This window comes from Melitaea cinxia, chromosome 25, assembly GCF_905220565.1.
Source record: "Melitaea cinxia chromosome 25, ilMelCinx1.1, whole genome shotgun sequence".
Classification (NCBI taxonomy): domain Eukaryota; kingdom Metazoa; phylum Arthropoda; class Insecta; order Lepidoptera; family Nymphalidae; genus Melitaea; species Melitaea cinxia.
Window position 1 is genome coordinate 307,124 of NC_059418.1, and position 21,546 is coordinate 328,669.

General features: G+C 37.0%; 3 protein-coding genes and 1 long non-coding RNA gene across 4 annotated transcripts; 1 reads left to right on the plus strand and 3 right to left on the minus strand.

Annotated features, from left to right (window-relative positions):
- Positions 1 to 251: 251 nt before the first annotated feature.
- Positions 252 to 2,770, plus strand: LOC123665827 (protein toll-like). The gene is made up of 2 exons (XM_045600061.1): positions 252 to 380; positions 1,433 to 2,770. Exons 1-2 carry the CDS (start codon positions 252 to 254, stop codon positions 2,768 to 2,770), a joined length of 1,467 nt encoding a protein of 488 aa, XP_045456017.1.
- A 337-nt stretch (positions 2,771 to 3,107) lies between these two features.
- On the minus strand, positions 3,108 to 3,836 carry LOC123665828. Its single transcript, XM_045600062.1, has one exon. It carries the CDS (start codon positions 3,834 to 3,836, stop codon positions 3,108 to 3,110), a length of 729 nt encoding a protein of 242 aa, XP_045456018.1.
- Positions 3,837 to 3,950: 114 nt separating this feature from the next.
- On the minus strand, positions 3,951 to 4,715 carry LOC123665829. The gene has a single exon (XM_045600063.1). It carries the CDS (start codon positions 4,713 to 4,715, stop codon positions 3,951 to 3,953), a length of 765 nt encoding a protein of 254 aa, XP_045456019.1.
- Positions 4,716 to 5,006: 291 nt separating this feature from the next.
- LOC123665964 lies at positions 5,007 to 20,251 on the minus strand. The gene is made up of 3 exons (XR_006745136.1): positions 20,112 to 20,251; positions 9,142 to 9,147; positions 5,007 to 5,019 (listed from the first exon to the last, which is right to left on the minus strand). It is a non-coding gene; the product is annotated as an uncharacterized LOC123665964 (long non-coding RNA).
- Between the last annotated feature and the right edge of the window lie 1,295 nt (positions 20,252 to 21,546).

Sequence of the window (21,546 nt, forward strand, 5' to 3'; positions counted from 1 at the left end):
GTTATGCGAATCATTGGTGCTGTCTAAATTAAATTACGCGGATGTAGTTTATGGCCCTAGGTTGCTAAAGCGTTCCAAATTGGCTGTTCAACGAGTACAAAATGCCTGTGTTAGATATTGCTGGGACGTACCACCTCGTAGTCATATCACACCATATCTTGTTAAGGAGCGCATACTAAATATGGGAAATCGTAGGCGTCTGCACCTTGCTCGCTTATTATTCGATGTGATCAAGTATAAGTATTCGTTATATGTCTTCAACAAACTATCGTGGATGGGAGAGGGAAACACATAACATAGAACCAGGTCACACCTACGTAAGCTCTGTCTGCCTACATTTCACACCGCTGCTTTTAGGGGGAGTTTCAAGTACAGCGCAAGTAAGTGCTGGAATAACCTACCTCCTCCATTACTAGAAGCGTTAACGGTCCTAGTTTTAAGAGGAAATATAAGTTACTGTTAGTAGCAGAGTTTTGCAGCCAGTCTTAGATCTTTAGATCTTTGGTTTTAGTTAAATTTTAATTTGTCTTGTTTATTCTTCTCCACCCTCGCCGCGGAATATAATAATATGATAAATACTGTAATAATATGATAGATTCTGTCAAAATATTCGTTAAGTGTATGTATATGCATATGTATGTATATGTTTATATGTGTGTGTGTATATATGTAAGTGTATGTATGTGTATATGTATGTGTATGTTATGTATATAAGTATATTGTCAGTGTGGATGTGCTGCTCTCTTTTTGTAGGTGTAGGTGGTGTGTGGCAGTTGCGGATGTTTATGTTTTTCTGATATGTGCAGGGTACTTGTGGTGTATGTTGGTGTCAGTTAAGTGGGTGGTTTAAGTGAGCTATAATTGTGTGAATGTGTTATTGGTTGAGTGCTGTGAGTGATGTCGCTCCAAGCGAGTGACAATGAGGAGTCACTGAAAATCAGTGTCTTACCATTGTTTGCAATGGTGTGACAAATGCTGAGTGGCCTGTATTGTTCGTAATATCTATGAAACCGTATTTGTATTTTTTGATCTCTTTATTGTGAATAATAAAATATTTTTCTTTCTTTCTTTCTTTCTAATCCACGACGCTGCTCCACTGTGGGTTGACAGATATGTTCCCTACTATGAGTAACGATCGCTATCAGGTATTTATGATAACAACTGGGATCGACAGCCTTGCGTGCTTTCCGAGGCACGGTGGGGAGTCCCACAAGGTCAGGCATCAAAACCGCAAAGTAATATTTGTACAAATACAAATATCCATTTCGAGCGGGAATGGAACCCGCAAACCGTTGGTGTTTTGGGCGATTACTCACACCACCACGCCAAAGCGGATTAACTCTAAATAATAGAAAATTATACACGCTCTAAGTAAAGAATAGAAAATAACTCTAAAAATCAAATTTTAAGAACCAAAATTTTATGTTTACAGCCCGAGGTCTCTTACGGAAGTAACTTGAGGGTTGATTTGCAACACAACAGCATTGAAAGATTCGAACTGCCCATCAACAGTCAATACATAACCAACACAGTATTCCTTATGGACTACAATCCATACAGATGTGACTACAGCCTCTATTATTTTATCCAAAATAATATACAAGAAATTAAAATGTTCAACATTGTCATTAAACAAGCTGAATGCGCTCAACCACCGGAGCTGAAAGGGGTTAAGTTGGTAAATTTGCAACTAAAAGAACTGACTTATGACGTAGACTGTAAAACTGGAGATATAATCAAACATCCCAGTAACGATTCAAATTGTAAGTGTATAAGCAATCCGATTCAAAGTAGATTGGAGATGTTCTGCGATTACCCCCCCGATGTGTACCCCAAACTGCCCCAACATATCAATTCTACGTATTTGAAGCTGAGATACGTCACCGATGTGCCATTGCTTCCAGCGGAAGTGAAGATTGTTGATTTTTCTTCTTTGAATCTCACCGAACCACCAATTGCCAACTCTATAGCGTTGAATCTGACAAACAACTATCTGACTAAAGCTCCTCTTGAGTTGTTTCAAAGAAATTGTTCGGTGTACTTAAGTAATAATCCCTTTGACTGTACTTGCTGGGGGAAGGACAACGTGTTAGCTCTTAACGCCTTCCAGAATCGTATCCCAGACTACAAGAATCTGACCTGTTCTAACGGCATTTACGTATCGTACACAGTCGTAGAACAGCTCTGTGCAGTAAGAAATAGCACCATCATCGGCTTATCACTCGGCACATTTGTTATTCTTTTCATCATATGTACGATAATAGCCATCAAATATACAACGGAATTAAGGATACTTTTGAGGGAAATGGGATTTTGGCGCGGAGACGTCCTTGGCGGGGAGATTTACGATGCATTTGTGTCCTTCGCTCATCAAGATGAGGACTTTGTGAGGGAGAAGCTGCTACCGAAGTTGGAGAAAGGGAAACCACCTCTGAAGATCTGCGTACACTATAGAGATTGGGTGATTGGTGACTATATACCGGCTCAAATCTCTCGGTCGGTCGATCAATCGCGTTACACAATCATCGTGCTATCGAGAAACTTCGTCGAATCGATGTGGGGACGTATGGAGTTCCGGACCGCTCATGCTAAAGATCGAGTGATTATTCTCATGTTGGAAGACTTGTCCGCAGACAAATCACTTGATCCAGAACTTAGGGCATATATCTCCATGAAAACGTATGTAAAAGCCGATGACCCGCTAGTATGGGAGCGTCTGAGAGATGCTGTGTTACGTCGTAGGTGGAAAACTCTAAACCAAACAAGCTGAATACCACCGTTCTGAATTATGACGCTTGATAGTAGGCAGCTGGTGGGCAGGATGATGTCAGCGCCATCTATCCTACCATAAAAAGCCAACCTCAGCATTTTCTTTAACTTTTTTAAATTGTTATTTCAAACACATTATTGTGTTTAAGAGTCGGTAAGAATCGTCTTAAGTGTCTGAGTGGTCAACAATAATAATAATAATAATAACATTTATTTCAGGACTAGCCCATATAGTGTTAGTAACAATGTTTCTTATAACCTAGTGTGTTAGTACAGAAAATTTAAAATTTAAAATTTATAACATTTTTATATTTACATTCTATTACATTATTATACATTCATATTACATGGAGCTTTATCCAATGTCGCAGCATAGTACTCTCCCATCGATCTACAAACACTTTCAGAATAATATTGTGGCTGCCGCGGAAACGCTTAAGTAATGACGCGCACCTCTTGCGCATGATGGCTTTAAAGTTATCGACGCGCCTTTCCGCGAACATCAGTGAGGCACTACAGCGCCACGGCAGCCCCAACAGTATCCTGAACGCATTATTGTATTGTACGCGGAGGTCGCTGTAAGCACGCAAGCTATAGCTGGTCCACAGACTGCACGTATAAAATGATTGGCAGAAGGCTTTAAAAAGAGTTATTTTGAAATCTTCTGTACAACGTGCAAATCTGCGAGCCAGCATGTTGCAGCGAACTGACAGTGACCTTAGCTCCTTGTCTATATCCTTATTATCGCCTAAGTTTTCGGCTACCCAATGACCCAAGTACTTAAAGCTGGTCACCCTAAGTAGCGGTGATCCGCAGAGCGATACCTCAGGTATGGTTTTATAGCCTTTTCCACCTGCCTTAAAAACCATGATTTCGCTTTTCTTGGCATTGTACTTGAGTCCCTGAGCCTCAGCATATACTTCACATATAGACAGTAATCGTCTTAATGCACTGACCGATGGTCTCAGCAACACCATATCATCTGCATAACTAATGTTATTGATGTTCACTCCGTCTACATGACACCCTATGCTACTGTTACTGAGCTCATCGATCAGATGATTCATGTATAGGTTGAAAAGACAAGGCGAACTCAGGCCCCCCTGCCTTACTCCGCATTCCAACCGGTAAACATTTGAAAATGATTCCCCCCACTTTACACTGTTGAGTTGGTTATTGTACTAATAACCAAAGATATTGATTATTTCACGTGGTAGTGTGGTTTCACGATGAAGCTTCTGCCACAAAACCCCGTAATCAACCAAGTCGAACGCCCTAGACAGGTCTAAAAAACAGGCAATCACGGGTGTGCATCTGCTAATGTAATACTGGACAGTCTGCTTAAGACATAAAATTGCACTTTCTGTGGATAGACCCGGTCTAAAGCCGAACTGATTATCCTTAAGATTAACGTTTTTAAGTAATTGTTTGTCAAGCAAACTGTCCAGTATCTTGGCCATGATTGTCGCCAGAGATATTGGCCGATAGTTATTAATACCACATGCATCCCCAGTTTTATTTTTAACAATTGGTACTACCACAGTATACATAAGGTCTTCAGGTAAATAGCAGTGACTTATACAAAGGTTGAAAAACATAGCTAAAATTCGAGGCAGGTGTACACCTGCATGTTGCAAATGCTCAATGCTGAGACCATCATGGCCGGGTGACTTACCTCTCTTCATAGATGATATAACCGTGGCAATGTCTTTTTCGGTAAATTTGACGGTGATGTCACCAGAAACGGACCCAACACCGGGCATCCGAACAGATTGCCTTAGTGGTGAATCTACTTTAAAATATTGTTGAAACAAGTTGGCTATGTCAAAAGGGTCGTGTACACCCACTACACTCACAGGGCGGCTCGACCTTGGATTAAGTTTCTTTGTTAGCTTCCAAAATGACTTAAAATCTTTACCCGAATGACTTTTAGCTAACATATCCATTTTAATTTGTTGTTTATTGTTTTGACAAAATTTCAATTTACTTTTAAAGATATTACGAAACTTACACATGTTATCACAAATATAACCAGTCCTAGGTTTATTATGTAAAAGCCAAGTTTGATACCATAATCGAGCTTCCATGTGACCGCCACGAACATATTTGTTTCAACCCGGTACATACTTTCTGTTATTTTGCACATTTTCCCTACCTTCGTATGTAATTTGTGCAGCATCCTTTAGTACCCTAATTAAGGTGCTATACATTTGATTCAACAGTGTAAAGTGGTGAGAATCAGAACACAAACTATTAGCACAAATATTCAACTCTACAGGAAATTCAATACAGTCTAATTTTGAATTACAATATTTCGAATATTCAATAATTTTATTGTTATTTCTTTCACCTCAAATTACTTTATTGTAATATATATTTTTAAATGTTACTCTGGGTGTAATTAAATTTTAAATTACATTCTATGGACAATGGAATATGGTCAGACGTATATACATCATACTGAACTGAGGCCTTAACTATTAACTGTCTCGCAGCACTACTCACCACACAGTGGTCTAACCAGCGAAGTGCTCCGTTTGCAGTGCTGCTGAACGTATACGAATCCCGAGGTAACAATTCAATGTCCACACACGACCACAGCTGTTCCGAACACACAGATAATACCTCATGTGCAAAACGCTCACCAGGATGCGCATTAAAGTCTCCCATTATAAATACAGATGCCTGTAGAATCACATATAGCAACTATTTCACTAAGACAGGTATTAAATTCTATAAAATGATCAGCTGAGTTCGTAGGCATGTATACTGAAAAAAAATAAAAAGGAACAGTCTACGTGATTAATTTTTATTGCAGCCAAACGATCACTATTACACGACACTACGGTAACCCTTTGAAATATCGACTTTCGCCACAACAGTGCCACTCCACCATAAGGTCTTCCAATTAGACATCCAGCAGTAGTATCAACAGCGGACTTGCCAGTATATGCAGTCACTATGCAAGCTCCCTAAGTACGCCACATCGTGAGGAAGAAGCCATGTCTCTTGTAAAGCCATTATATCACAATCGTCGCATAGATCTCGCACACAGTCAGCTGATCTAGTGACACTTTTACAATTGAATGTTGTAAATTTCGTATTTATAGACGTTTTATCTATTATACGTTCAATTTATCTTTGTTTTCATTCACCAATCGGGTGTCTTTGCTACTTTTGAAATTAATAAACTTTCTGAAGGTACCCTCTGGCCACAACTTGTCATCCAAAAAGTAGATATTTTATTTTTTGGAACGTATACTTTAAACGCATTGTATGGCCTATCTTTTCTCATATTTATTTTTTTCAGAATGACTTCTTCGTTCGATTTCATTTTTATATATTTACAAATGTCAGTGTCAGTCAATAATCTGTAGTAGATTTAATAGTGGTATTAGGACATTGAAGTTGGTTCCACCGGTAGCCGTTAAAGCTATCTGATGTACGACAGTACCGAACGGATAAAGGCATATGATATATTTTTTTCGCCATGAATTCCTCTTTATTAATGGGCTCTTTGTATTCACCACCTGTGAATTAAAAAATTGTTATTAATTGAGGCGGAACAGGCGCTCACGACCTATTCCACCTCCTGCTGTTAAAGTCTATCCGTAACTTATGTGCAGGATAAACCTTATCCATAGCCGGTGAATTATGCTCAAGCTGTAAGGATTTATATGTAAGAGTTTTGTGCTCTAGATATCATTGTCACTGTTGCAAGCGCAATAAATATCAGAAACCACTACCCATCTACTGTGACTCTTAGACCAGTTCAGTCAGACAAGCAATTGTATTGAAACAGACGCGCAAAATGCTAAAAACTTGCTACTGAATCACAAATTGTCATTTAAATGTTTGTCTAGACTAATAAAATATATTTTTTTGGTAAAAGAAATATTTCAGGAATCTCTTATTGATATATTTTTTGAGATGATTTTTTACGTTTTGTATGTATTTTGTATGCCTATAATTTAATATTTTAAAAGGTTAGCTAGGCTAGCCTGTAATTAACTTTGGAGGGTAGTCCACTAAAATCTCTACAATGTCATTTTTATTAAATAGCCGACTTAAAAAATAGTTTTCCGTGTGTCTGTATTTTTTATTATACCCAGTCTATGTGCGAGCGGTCTTTGCCAACTTTATTTAATTATAATTTCTGTTTTCATTTGACTGTTTCGTATAAACAAATGGTATATAATGTATGTGGTTTAATTTAGAGCCTCGCGCTTGTATCCACATAAAAAAATTGCTTTTGTTAGTAGGTTAAGATGACGTTTCAGTGACTGAAAGTTGATTCAAATGTATATAAATATGTAAAACAAATAATACTTTGTAACAATATACTTTATAAATACCTATTTATGGTTGTTTTTTGCACTTCCTTCTTTTACGCCCCAGTGACGTAAAGCACTTTAATTCTCCCGAGTCTACCCAAGAGATCTGGCTACCTTACTCACAGGATTCCAACACTAATATTCCTGCTTTTTAGCTTCTTACCTATTTCTTATTAGGCATTATGTCAGCCCATCTCTACTAAATATTAGTTCGCTGGAAACCCTGGCTGATAGAGGTGATACATGTCTGTTTGCAAATGTGGAAAGAGTTTAAAGTTCAGCTTTATAAAATATGGACCGTTTTATAAAAAATAATTATTAAATAATTGTGTTTGCTCGCAAACTAAAAAAAAACCGACTTCAATTACATCGACGAGTAATAAACGTAGATCGACGAAAAAATAGTCAAGTAACTACGCGTTATCAAAGATTACTCAAAAAGAAGTTATCAGATCTCAATAAAATTTATATGTGACCACATGAAAAATATCAGCTTTCGATTAAATTAAAAATTATTAAAATCGGTACACCCGGTAAAAAGTTATTGCAGATTTTCAAGAGTATCCCTCGGTTTCTCTGGGATACCATCATCAGATCCTGGTTTCCTCATCATAGTACTAAACTAGGGATATCTTCTTTCCAACAAAAAAAGTATTATCAAAATCGGTACATCCAATTGAAAGTTATGCGGTATAATACAACGTAGGTCGACGAAAAAGCGTCAAGTAAAAACGCATTATTAGATATAGCTCGAAAAGTAGTTGTTAGATCTCAAATAAATTTAAATGGGACCAATTGACACACACCACTTTACGATTTAAAAAAAAATTGTCGAAATCGGTCCACACGGTCAAAAGTTCTGATGTAACATACATAAAAATAACAAAAAAAAACCGACTTCACAAAGGAAACTAAAAAGTGAAAAATAAATTTACTTAGTACAAAGTAATTCGAATTTTGATTTAGTTATAAAATATTTATTTAATCATTTCTGATTGGTGTCCTTATCATTGTACCACTGACAAGTTATCCGCGAACACACATCAAAAAAATATAAGTCGAATTGAGAAAGTTTCCTTCTATCCCTGGTCAACAACACACAGGGTATTCTTGATCCCGGACAATGAAAGAGTTTCAGTGGGATAGTAAAAAAACTTCAATTACTTAAACAGCTTATTATACAACTTATACGCCTAATTAAGTTTTGATATTGCCGGTATCCGTAAGCTGTGTGGCTACGGTAGTAAATAATAAAGCCACCTCCTCTCTTCCCGTGGGTGTTGTAAGAGACGACTTAGGAATAACACAGTTCTACCACCTCCTTGGAACTTATAAAGCCGACCGGTGGCGGGATAACCGTCCAACTGCTGGCTTTGAAATACACAGGCCGAAGGCGGCCAGCACTATCTTCAAAATCAAATTCAAAAACAGCTTTATTCAAATAGGCCCCAAGAGCACTTTCGAATCATTATTTTACAAAACAAAACTTTAAAAATAAATGCATATTCTGCAGAAAAGAATCGGTAAGAAACTCCGCAGTTACTCTTATGAAAAATATTTAAGGGCACATTATATGTCTTTGGAAATCCTGGAGCAGCTTGGCTGAGGAAGTACCTCAAACTTACACAAGATCATAGACACTCACTGTTCTTGACAGGAGATAATTTCTCTCAAATTATCAAGCAGTGTTGTATTCCTGTGGTGGGTAAGGTTGCCAGAGCTCCTGGGGATGCGCTGTGTGGACAGTGGGGGTGGGGTTCAGGTGTAGCAGGAAAGGAACCGGAGAGTAATTGCTGAGTAAATTATTATTTGTCGTAAATTTAATGTAGTTAAAATAATTGTGATTGCTTGCAAACGAAAAAAAAAACGACTTCAATTACATCGACAAGTAATACAACGTAAGTTGATCTGAATATTGCCAAAGATACAATAACCTCGCTTCAAGAGCAAAATAATAAAAACGACCAGTTCGCACGAATGAACAACCTCGAAATCTCAGGTATACCCATCACATCCGGCGAGAACCTTCATACCATACTGCACACTATCGGTAGTAAAGTTGGAATTCAAATCGACGACCGCGACGTGGATGCCATTCGGAGGGTGAGGCGATTTGAGGTGAGCGATACTTCCGTCAGCAAGACTCCGACCAAAAACTCTAGGCCATCCGCTATTGTAGTTAAGTTCACACGTCGCATTTGTAAGGATAAACTCTTGGCAGCAGTTCGTGCTAGGCGGGGACTTACAACCATTGACGTCGGCATCTCTGGACCTGCTAACAACATTTACGTATCCGACCACCTGACCCCTCAGAATAAACTTCTTTTGAGACGTGCCCGCCAAGTGAAATCAGACCTTCAGTATTCCTACCTTTGGATTAGAGACTGTAAAATATTAATGCGAAAAAACGATCATTCTAAAGTAATAGTAATTTCAAGCCAATCAGACCTCTCTAAATTGAAGTGACTCTTTGAGCTGCAAGTATCTATATATTATTTCTCGAGAAAGGAATTGTTACCACTTGTACCATTTCTATATCTTTGTATTATCTTTTTTTTGAGGCAACAAAGTATCTCTTATATTTGCAGTAGCTTTACCATTGTAAATAATGTTGAAAACATATTTAAAATTAATCCTTATTGCTTGCGAGGAGCGGATACCGTATATGAGTATATATCAGACTCAAATATTCATTATTTAAAGGGATGGTGGCTTTTAAATCACTGCTAGGTTACTACCAAAATGTTAGGGGCTTACGGACTAAGTCGTACGAGTTCTTAAGTCAAGTCGCTCAGGTTGACTACGATTTCTTATTTATCACCGAAAGCTGGTTAACATCAGATTTCTATGACAGAGAATTTTTTGATGCTAGATATGCTATATTTCGTTGTGACCGATCACACGTTGAAAGTGGCACGACGCGTGGCGGTGGTGTTATTGTGGCTATTCGCAATGAACTGCAACCATTGCTTCGTAATTGGCCGGGACCATCGCCTGCTTGTTGTGAGTACATTTGGATATCCATACCATTGTGTAACAATCATGAAAAATATCTTAACATGGCTTGCGTCTATATACCACATGGTCCTGGTTATCGTGCCGCTCTAACCGACTTTTTTGAAAAGACTAGTCATATAATAAACGACCATCCAGATGATTTATTCTTGATAACGGGTGACTTTAATATTTCTGATGCCATTTGGATTGATTGTGATGCATCGTCGAACAAAAAACTACTAAATAAAAATAATAATTACGCAGTTGAATTATTGAATGACTTCTTAAATTTTACTGGACTTACTCAATCGAATGGTGTACTTAATGCAAAAAAACGTATTTTAGATTTAGTCATGAGTAATTTTAATTGTAAAACTTCAGCCGCCATCGAATATTTACTACCTGAAGATGCACACCATAAAGCTATAGAATTAGATTTCGCGATTAATTTAACACCCCCTTTGAAATCAGTACCTTCTTACACTTTTAATTTTTCTGCTGGTGATTTTGACTCTATTAACACACAACTAAAAAATATTGATTGGCATACACTGTTCGATTCGTCTGACGTAGAAACTTGTGTAAAGATTTTTTATGACATTTTAGATGATTTAATTAGCAAATTTGTTCCTCGTAAATTAATAAACAAATCGTGTTCCTTTCCAATGTGGCACAACAAACCTCTTAGAAAACTTTTAAACGAAAAAAATAAATATCACAAAAAATGGAAAATTTATAAAAATCCACTTGATTATGAAAGTTTTAAAATTTTAAGGAAACGTGCCAAATCTATGCAAATTAAATGTTTTACAGATTATGTTAGTTATGCAGAAAATAAAATTAAATCACATCCTAACTTCTTCTGGTCATATATAAAAACAATAAAAGCCTCTAAGGGTCTGCCACGGACTATGACTTACAAGGGAGTAACGACGTCAGATGAACAGCGGATATGCGATTTTTTTAATGAACATTTCTATTCCGTTTTTGAGAGGCCATTGGGTAATTCAACTGTATGCCTAGATACAACTAAAAACACAGTCATTGAAATAAGCTCACTTGATATTACCCAAGATCTAGTGTATAAAGAGTTGAAAAATGTAGATGTTAGTAAAGGTGCTGGTCCTGACCGTGTGCATCCTTTACTTATCAGTAAATGCTCCAGCGGACTAACTCTCCCAATTACTCTTATTTTTAAGAGATCTTTGAGCGAGGGTTGCTTTCCATCTTTATGGAAAAATGCTTGGATAACACCAATACCAAAAGGCAGTATAACACAAGATATTGTCAATTACCGTCCTATATCTAAGTTGTGTCAATTTGGTAAAATACTTGAAAAGATCATAGCTGCTAAGATGTTCAATGCAGTTCGACGAGTGCTTTCAATAGATCAGCATGGTTTTTGCAGGGGTCGTGGCGTTGAAAGTAATTTATTATCATTTACTGAAATGGTAACTGAAGCCATGGATCGAAATCTTCAGGTTGATGCCATTTACACTGATTTTGCTAAAGCGTTTGATAAAATCTGTCACAATACTTTGCTTTCAAAGCTTTTCTATCTCGGAATCCACGGAGATTTGTTCCGTTGGATATCTTCTTATATAAGAAATCGTAGTCAGGCTGTTGTAATATCGGGTCATCGTTCTCGGTATAAGGATATACCCTCTGGAGTTCCACAGGGTTCGCATTTGGGTCCGCTGTTATTTACCTTATATATTAATGATCTTTCTGACTCAATCAGTAACTCTAGGGTATTAATGTATGCCGACGACACTAAAATATTTAGGATTATTCAAGATACCAATGATTCGGATCTTTTACAGGAAGATCTCAATAGTTTCGTTGATTATTGCCATAATAATAATCTCTTCCTTAACATAAACAAGTGCTTTGCAATAACATACACTCGTAAAAAAAATCCCATCCATAAAAATTATAAGTTATGCGATAATGTTTTGTCAAAAGTTAATGAAATCCGGGATCTTGGAGTTATTTTAGATTCTAAATTAAGTTACATATCTCATATTGAAAATATTTTAAATAAGGCATATAAATTTTTAGGTTTCATTTTGCGTGTGGGTAAACCATTTAAAAGTGCTTTCACCTATAAGATTCTATATAACAGCTATGTCCGTAGTCGTTTAGAATTTGCTAGCTGCGTCTGGAATCCTTATCAAAAAGTACATGTAGAGAAAATAGAGAGATTGCAAAAGAAATTTCTTAAGTCGTTAGAGTATAGAGTTGGCAATAATTATATAGACTATAGCAGTTCTTTAAAAGTACACAAGTTGTCAGGCCTTGCTGAAAGGCGAGACTGTAACGATGCAATTTATCTATTTAAGATTCTGAATAATATGGTTGATGCCCCTTTTCTGCTTTCTAATATCTACTTCCGCATTCCTCGCAGGCAAGAAAGAAGTGTCCGCAAAAAGGATTTGTTTACAATACCTAAAAGTAGGGCACGCTACACCGCCAATAGTTTCATACGACGTACATGTAAATTGTATAATGATAGATTAAGTGATATAGATATATTTGGTATGAGTAAAAAAATCTTTAAAAGAGATCTAATTAGAGTATTGAATGAATAAAATATTTTCTTCTTTTAAAAATGTAACAATCTAGCTGTACAAGTTTCATATTTTATTTTATTTTCTTTTTGTATGGTATTTCAGGGAGCTATAGGTTTAAAATTATTATCATAAATGTATTTTTATTACATTGTATGCAACTGTTTGTTCCTAAATAAAAGAAAAAAAAATAAAAGAAAAAAAAAAAAAAAAAAAAAAAAGTAAGTCGACGAAAAAATAGTCAAGTATTATAGACGCGAAATTTTGTATGTATGAATGTATGGATGTTTGTTCCTCTTTCACGCAAAAACTACAGATTGGATTTCAATGAAAGTTTACGATAATATAGCTTATACATTAGAATAACACATAGGGTATAATTTTTAAAGATAGCGTGTGAATTGTCCAAAATATAACGATAATTGTCAAGTAAGTCGGAAAAAAATCTGCCATCTGCGAGCTATTCTGGCGTGCGCTGCAAAAACTGTAGAGTTTACACGTATATAATGTACTAGCGACCCGCTCCAGCTTTGCACGGGTATAAAATATAATTATAGCCTATGTCATTCACTGAAAAAATGATTAAAATCGATCCAGTAGTTTTGATTTATTCATTACTGCCCGTGGCCCGTACGCATTAACTTTAGAGTATAAGCCGGCCGCAACCGCCGCAAACGCTACGTACTGCAATTTTTAAATCTGTAATATCTTCGAAAATATTCATTTAAATCATATGCTGTAAAGGGTCATATAGATCTATTTATATTAAATCAACAATGTATTTAAGGTATTTAATTAGATAAGGATGAATGCTGTATTGGTTAAAATCGCTTTGAAAATTAGCCATTATTTGTCGTAAAAATTAAATGACAAAAAATGTTATTGTGGGATATCCATAAGAGATAGACATAATTATATTATATCTAATGCACATTTGGTGGTAACAAATTGATTTTTATATCGCAGAACCAATTTTGATGAATTTTGGTATAAAGATAGATATTGTGAGGATTATTATCTTAGATTATTAGCTACTCGAAGTATTTACTAATCCTGCGCAGACAAAGTTGCGGGTAATGTTAGATATAACTCGAAAAGTACTTAAAACAAGCACCAGTTTTCGATTAAAAAAAGGATCATCAAAATCGGTCAACCCAGTAAAACTTTTTAAAATAACATACATCAAAGAAATACAGTAGATTTGATAACCACCTCCTCCTTAAAATTCATCACTTCAGACTGTTATAAATATCTTAGTACCTCTTTTTTCTTAAATTAACGTGGGTCAAACCGCGTTGCACGTCTAGTAGTTAAATATTATTAAATAAATATCTACACAATACACACACGGTCGTCTGTTCCTAAAGTAAGCAACTTAATGCTAGTGTTATAGGTAACAGTCGACTGGTATAGCTACAAATTTGTTTTCGATAAACATATAATGATACCTATGCCATATGCGAGTATAAATATACTAGCTGACCCCGCAAACGTTGTTTTCCCATATATGCTATTAACCCCCTTAACCCCCCCCCCCCCCTTATAACTTATGAGTATAAAAAATAGATGTTGACCAATTCTCAGACCTACCCGATATTCACACAAAATTTCATAAAAATCGGTCCAACCGTTTCAGAGGAGTATTGTAACTAACATTGTGACACAAGACTTTTATTTATAAGAGATATATACTACACCCAGACTCAGGGTGGGAATCGAACCCACAACCCCCGAAGCAGAAAGCATGGTCACTACAAACTGCGCCAACGGGCTAGTCAGAGTATAAGAGATAACTCAAAACCATCTACTTGCCTTGCTTACTCGCTACTTACTTATTTGTCCAATTAATTCAAAATTTGTATTGAATAACCCCTTTGAAACGCGTAATTTTGAATCAATTACATATAATTGTAATTATGTGAATCAGCGAGAAACTCCGCAGTTACTTTTTTAAGAAACTCTTAAATACATATTATAAATTTAAAATTATCTTGTATATAATGTACTGTGTGGCTACGGTACTAAAGAATATAGCTACCCCCTCTCTTCCCGTGGGTGTCGTAAGAGGCGACTAAGGGATAACACAGTTCCGCTACCACCTTAGAACTTAAAAAGCCGACCAGTGGCGGGATAACCATCCAACTGCTGGCTTTGAAATACACAGGCCGAAGACGGGCAGCAGCGTCTTCGGTGCAACAAAGCCAGCCCTGCGGTCACCAACCCGCCTGCCCATCGTGGTGACTATGGGCAAAACACATGAGTTTACGTTATTTTTGGTATGAACTTGTGGAGGCCTATGTCCAGCAGTGGACTGTATAGGCTGTAATGATGATGTATATAATAATTACAGAGACACTAAACCTGTAAAACCATGCTTAGGTAGGTATTTGGTAAAAACTGACTTCAATTACATCGACAAGTAATACAACGTAAGTAGACGAAAAAATAGTCAAGTAAATATGCGTTATCAAAGATTACTCAAAAATTTGTGATCAGATCTCGATGAAATTTAAATGTAACCACATGATAAACATCGGCTTTCAATTGCATTAAAAATCATCAAAACCGGTATACCCAGTAAAAAGTTATGCGGTATAATACAACGTAGTTCGACGAAACAATAGTCAAGTAAATACGAATTATTAGATATAGCTCGAAAAGTAGTTATTAGATCTCAAATAAGTTTAAATAAAAATGACACATACCACCTTTCGATTAAAAATTTTTTTGTCGAAATCGGTCTAGCCAGTCAAAAGTTCTGAAGTTACATACATAAAAAAAATACAATCGAATTGAGAACCTCCGCCTTTTTTGGAATTCGGATACATACACGACACAAACGATAAAATAAAGTTAAAGAAATATTAATTAGTAGAGATCAAAATGGACATTTTTTTACACCCATTTTACGAAGAAATGGGCAAAAGTTTATCATTTATTTTCGAATGTCCATTGCTGACTGACGCGTGTCGGCTGCAGTTACCTTTGCCTTTGGCAACATGCCGCTCGTAAGAACTCTACTAAATCGATTAACGCCGGCGGCGTGCACGAAAAAGGATGACTCATTGCGTTACGCTCAGTGGTAGCCATTCGAATGACCTATACGTCCGAGGAGATGTTTTGTTATGACGTTGTCACGTTAAATTTAATTTTCAATTCGATAGAGACCCAACATTTTGACATCTTTTCTCTTGTGTTAATATCAAGTCTGGTAAGTTACCCGCGTAATTATATCACAAAATGATTTTAATATAATAAAATTTATTATTGAAATCAAAGATAATAAAATTGGAGCGTCTGTTTGTAATATTAAAATAACCGCTTTTCACTAATACATATACACGGTATATATACCAAAATAACATTTTTTACAATTTTTGTCTGTCTGTCTGTCTGTTTGTTCTGATGTAGTGAGGAGTAACTTAGGCTATTTTTATTTTAGAAATTTATTTATTTTATAACTCTGTGAACTGAACAATAACTTTTTTGTTAAATTCCACGCGGACAAAGTCGCGGGCACAGCTAGTTGTAACAAAAATCACGTATTTCATTACAAATACATTTAAAACGCGAATGTCAGACACGGATGCGGGAAATATATGCAACATTGTTTGTTTAGATAAACTTAACATGTGCGATAAAGTAGGTCAAAGGTTTGGTTACTAAGTAAATGGCGACTGCGTGTAACTTATGATCGTCTGGTACCTACTACTAAACACTGGCCTATATGGTTACGGCAGCACATAATATAGCCACCCCCTTTTTTCTCATGGGTGTCGTAAGAGGCGACTAAGGGATAACACAGTTCCACTACCACCTTGGAACTTAAAGCCGACCAATGGCGGGATAACCATCCAACTGCTGGCTTTGAAATACACAGGACGAAGACGGGCAGCAGCGTCTTTGGTGCGACAAAGCAGCAGTGTACTGCGAAGTGTGTGTGTGTGTGTGTGTGTGTGTACGAAACATAGATTTATTGCTACGATCCCAAAAAAAAGCAGCTATCGAGCGTATGGGTCTTTCAAGGTGAGCCGAAAGGTGAACAGTGCATCTAAGCGGATGATTGCTTCTTTTTTTTATAAAACTGGACACGTGGCTACTGTTGCTTTAGAGAATTGTTGTGAACAGTGACTGGTACAGGACCATTTGTTTGCCGGAAGTTATTGACGAACTGCGTATAAATAACCGTAAACGCCGTATCATCTTGCACACGACAACGCTAGCTCCCACAGGGCCAGACAGACAGACGAATATTTGAAGGTGAAAAACGTAGATCTTATGAGCCATCCTCCATACAGTCCCGTCCTGGCACCTTGTGACTTTTTTCTGATCCCAAAAATTAAGAACCAATTACGCGGTCTACGATTTTCATCACCAGAAGAGGCTGTCGAAGAGTATGAAAAACACGTTTATGAGGTCACTCACACATGAGGGTGGCACAAATGTTTTCGAAATTGGTTTAATCGTATTAAAAACTGCATTAACGCAAAGGGAGAATGTTTTGAGAATAAAATAATTCATTTTTTACCTTTATTAGTATTTTTTTCTTATTCATTCCTGAAACTTTTAGTGCGCCCCACGTTATTACGTGTAGCAAAGCAGCAATTGAAACGACGAAATAACGCTAGTGTTACGTATAAGACAATTTATTTTTATTTTTATATAACTAGGTCGGTAAACAAGTAAGCAAGCGAGTAAGTGGAGCTCTGGTCACCTTACTCACCAACAGGAACATAATACTGCTTGAAAACAGTATTATTTAGTTGTGGTCTTCTGTAAGGTCGAGGTACTACCCCAGTCGGGCCGCTCAAGATTTTGAGCAGGAAATTTTCTGCTGTGCACTACCGCAGTCAAAGCTACTATATTCCTAACTAGCTGCTGCCCGCGACGTTGTCTACGCGAATGCTATACAGCACCAAAAATACCTACGATTATACCTTTTAAAATAACATTCATTTACCTTTTTCTTCTTTACATTTTATATCTACAGAAAAATCTCATAGATGGCGCTGCTTTAAAATTGTCTTGTCTACTTATATTCATTTCATTATGTTTATCGGCTTAGTTACTTATATTGCGTGATTTTTATAGTGTGAAGCTAGCTTATATAGCATGGTTATTAACATAACAACAACAAAATTCAAATATGCGTCGTTAGATTACACGTTGTTACAGAATCCGTTGAGGAAATAAAGGTTCACTGCTGGTTCACGGTAGGTGATATCATAATAATATGTAGCCTATTGTTGACCCGACTTCTTAATAATATTCGTGCCAAACTTGAAGTAAATCCATGCAGTACTTTTTGAGTTTATCTCGGACACACATACAGATAAACAGACAAACAGACAAAAATTCTAAAAATTATATTTTTGGCTTTGGTATCGATTGTAGATCACACCCCAAGTATTCTTTTAAAAAAATATTCAATCTACAGTTTTGACTTTCCTACCATTTTATTAACTGAGGTAGGGCACAGCAGGAATTTCCTGGTCAAAATATGGAGCAGCCCGACTGGGGTAGTACCTCGACCTTACAGAAGAACACAGCAAAATAATACGGTTTTCAAGCAGTATTGTGTTCCTGTTGGTGAGTAAGGTGACCAGAGCTCCTGGGGGGGGGGGATTAGGGATTGGGTCGGCAGCGCGCTGCTTCTGGTGTTGTAGGCGTCTATAAGCTACGGTAATCGCTTACCATTAGGTGAGCCGTACGCTTGTTTGCCGACCTAGTGACATAAAAAAAAAATATATTGTATATAGATTAGCGTCGTTTACTCTTTAAGAACCGATGTCAGGCTCGTGTATGGAAAAATTGCGGAAGAGAGATCAAGAGAAACTGTTACACCAATTCTGATAGTAAAGTTTAACCACGCGATGTCTTTATAAATACATAATATATTTTTTCCAGTCGCGTGTCGGAGCTGACACTTACACTTCATTCTCCTTTTTCAGATTTTAAAGTCAATCATGTTACTCGCGGCGTGCTTGGTTTATCTCTTGAGCTGTCAAACGGGATCTTCTCAGAACTGTAAGTACTTAAAAGTTATCCTTCTCCTACATGGGGAAAGAGGCCTATGCCTCCGCTGTGGAATATTACAGGCCAAAGAGATATATTATTATTATTATTATTATTATTCCGTTGGAGTAGACGAGTCCTAGAGTGGAGACCGCGTCTTGGCAAACGCAGTGTGGGACGTCCTCCGGCCTGTTGGACCGACTATCTACGTAAGATTGCCGGTGTAGGCTGGATGAGGATTGCGGAAGACCGGGATGTCTGGCGCGAACTTGGGGAGGCCTATGTCCAGCAGTGGACTACGATAGGCTGAAGTGATGATGATGAGTGAAATAATATGTGTGTTTTCTGTAGAATGTAAAGGGTTCATTTAGTTACTTGTTGCAGTGGGTGACGCCTGTGTGATAGAGGACACAAACCGAGCTGGTGTCTGCAAGCAAGCTTCCAAATGTGACTCCGCTCGGGCAGCTTACCAGTTAGTGCTTCAAATCTTAAAGTTTATTTGAAATTAACCAGTAACGTAGTTAATTGAGACGTTATGTATTTTTTTGGCTTCTATATCTTGGCCGTTCTAGACGCTAATAATTATGTTTGCTTGCTAACGAAAAAAAACCGGCTTCAATTACATCGACGAGTAATACAACTTAGGTAGACGAAAAATAGTCAAGTAAATATTCGTTATCAAAGATTACTCAAAAAGTAGCCATCAGATGTTGATAAAGTTAACAAAAAAACTACAAAACAAATATCAGCTTTCGATTAAATCAAAAATCATCAAAATCGGTACACCCAGTGAAAAGTTATGCGGTATAATACAACGTAGATCGACAAAAAAAATAATCAAGTAATTACGCATTATTAGATATAACTCGTAATGTACTTGTTAAATCTTAATCGAATTTAAATGAGACCACAAGATACGCACCACCTTTCGATTAAAAAAAAAATCGTCGAAACTGGTCAACTCAGTAACAAGTTATGAGGCAACAATAAAAAAATACAATCGAAGTGAGAACCTCCCCCTTGTTTTGCAATCGTTTAAAACAGTGTGTGTGTGTAACCAACACGCAGCTGGGGTTTACTCTGTAATTAATGTTATAATTACCGAGGTATTAAATATATATATATACCTATCTTATGTATAAAATTCAAAAGTGTAAATTCAAAAGTTTTAATTGGAGTGAAAAGCCCAAGGGCCTAAAGACAGTTAGTCTAAGGCTTTTGTCTTTTAGATAACCAAATTAAACAAAATTTATTTCGTTGATTTTCAGAAACAACGGTATCAAGCCGACCTTTTGTTCACTGACCTTCGACACGGCCTTGGTCTGCTGCAGCGATGGCATTTCAATCAGCGCTACTCCGAAGCCTGTGGAGTAAGTATAGACCAGAATAAAAATTAAAAAAAGTGTGTGTGTCCGCTCCGATGCACGACTAGGGTTCCCAACCCTCCCGGATCGCCCGGGAGACTCCGGAAATAATAGTTAATCTCCCGACCTCCCGGGGAACAATAATTTTTCCGGTTTTTCTAAAAATTATACGCATCCTACGCTGGGTTGACTTCTTTACTATATCGAAAGATAAAAATCCTTGTTCTGAATTGAAAAAAATGGTCACGTTTGTTCTTTCCATTCCTGTCTCTAATGCTTCTTGCGAACGTATATTCAGCATAATGGAACAAGCATGGAGCAAGGAAAGAAACCGAATGAGTATTTCTTTAATAAAAGCAGAATTACAAGTACTCACAAACTTCGAATTTACATGTAAAAACTTTTACGATTTTGTAATGAAAAACCGTAAAATATTAGATGCTGCTAGAAAGCAAAATAAATATAAATTTAAAAATTAATTGAGTTTTTCTTTCCCTAAAGTCTCCCGGGTTTGTCCTTTCAACAGTTGGCAACCCTATGCACGACTGAAAAGGCTTACTAGTCAAAAAAAAAAAGATTAATACCATATCAAAAGTTAAATAAACTAATCAAATAACGCCACATCGGTGGCGTTATTAGAAAACGTCGTCGTCCCCTACGATCCCTGTTATCTATAACCCTATTGGTTTCCGATAGATGGCGTTACGAAAAACGTACCGAGATCAATCGTTCAGTAGATTTTACACCTCATATTTTTTTCATACCTTATATAAATCGATTCTTAAAAAGGAAATCCCATAAATGTATAAAAAGTGTGTACAGTAATACCCCTACTTACGCTACCTCGACTTACGCGAATTCGGTGTTACGCGATTTTATTTTCTCGTCTATTCGTTTTTTGTTTGACTCCCCCCACCCGCATTATTATTCGTTCAGTTTACAACAGGTACAGACGTGTAGTGCGGAATCGGCGCGTAGGTACATAAGTTACGATTTTGTGTTTTTTTAGGAATCGATAGTCAGATCAATTACGAAAAGTACCCCGCAAAACTGTATCTCAACTTACGCGAATTCGACTTACGCGGATAGCGCTCAGTCCCACCTATCGCGTAAGTCCGGGGTATTACTGTATGTGTAATTCAAACACGAAGAAGTGAAGTTATAGGAAGTCATTTCGATTTGATCTATCGACGATGAACACGGTTTCGTGAAAAAGGTCGTATACGCCATGCAAAACGCGCCGCTTACGCGATTCGAGCAATAATGTATTCTATGACATTCTATCCTGTACTTTTTATGTTTCTTTAATCAGCCGAAGACCAGTCTGGAACCAGTTCGCCAACAAAGTGGATCGTAACAAACGTATCAGCGAGAGAAGTAAGTGATTTGCAATTAGAAACTAATTTAATTCTGACACTTATAGCCTTCACTGAGTCTAAGCAAGTATATGACTCACCTGGTGGTAAGCGATTACCATAAATATCGCATGCATGTTGC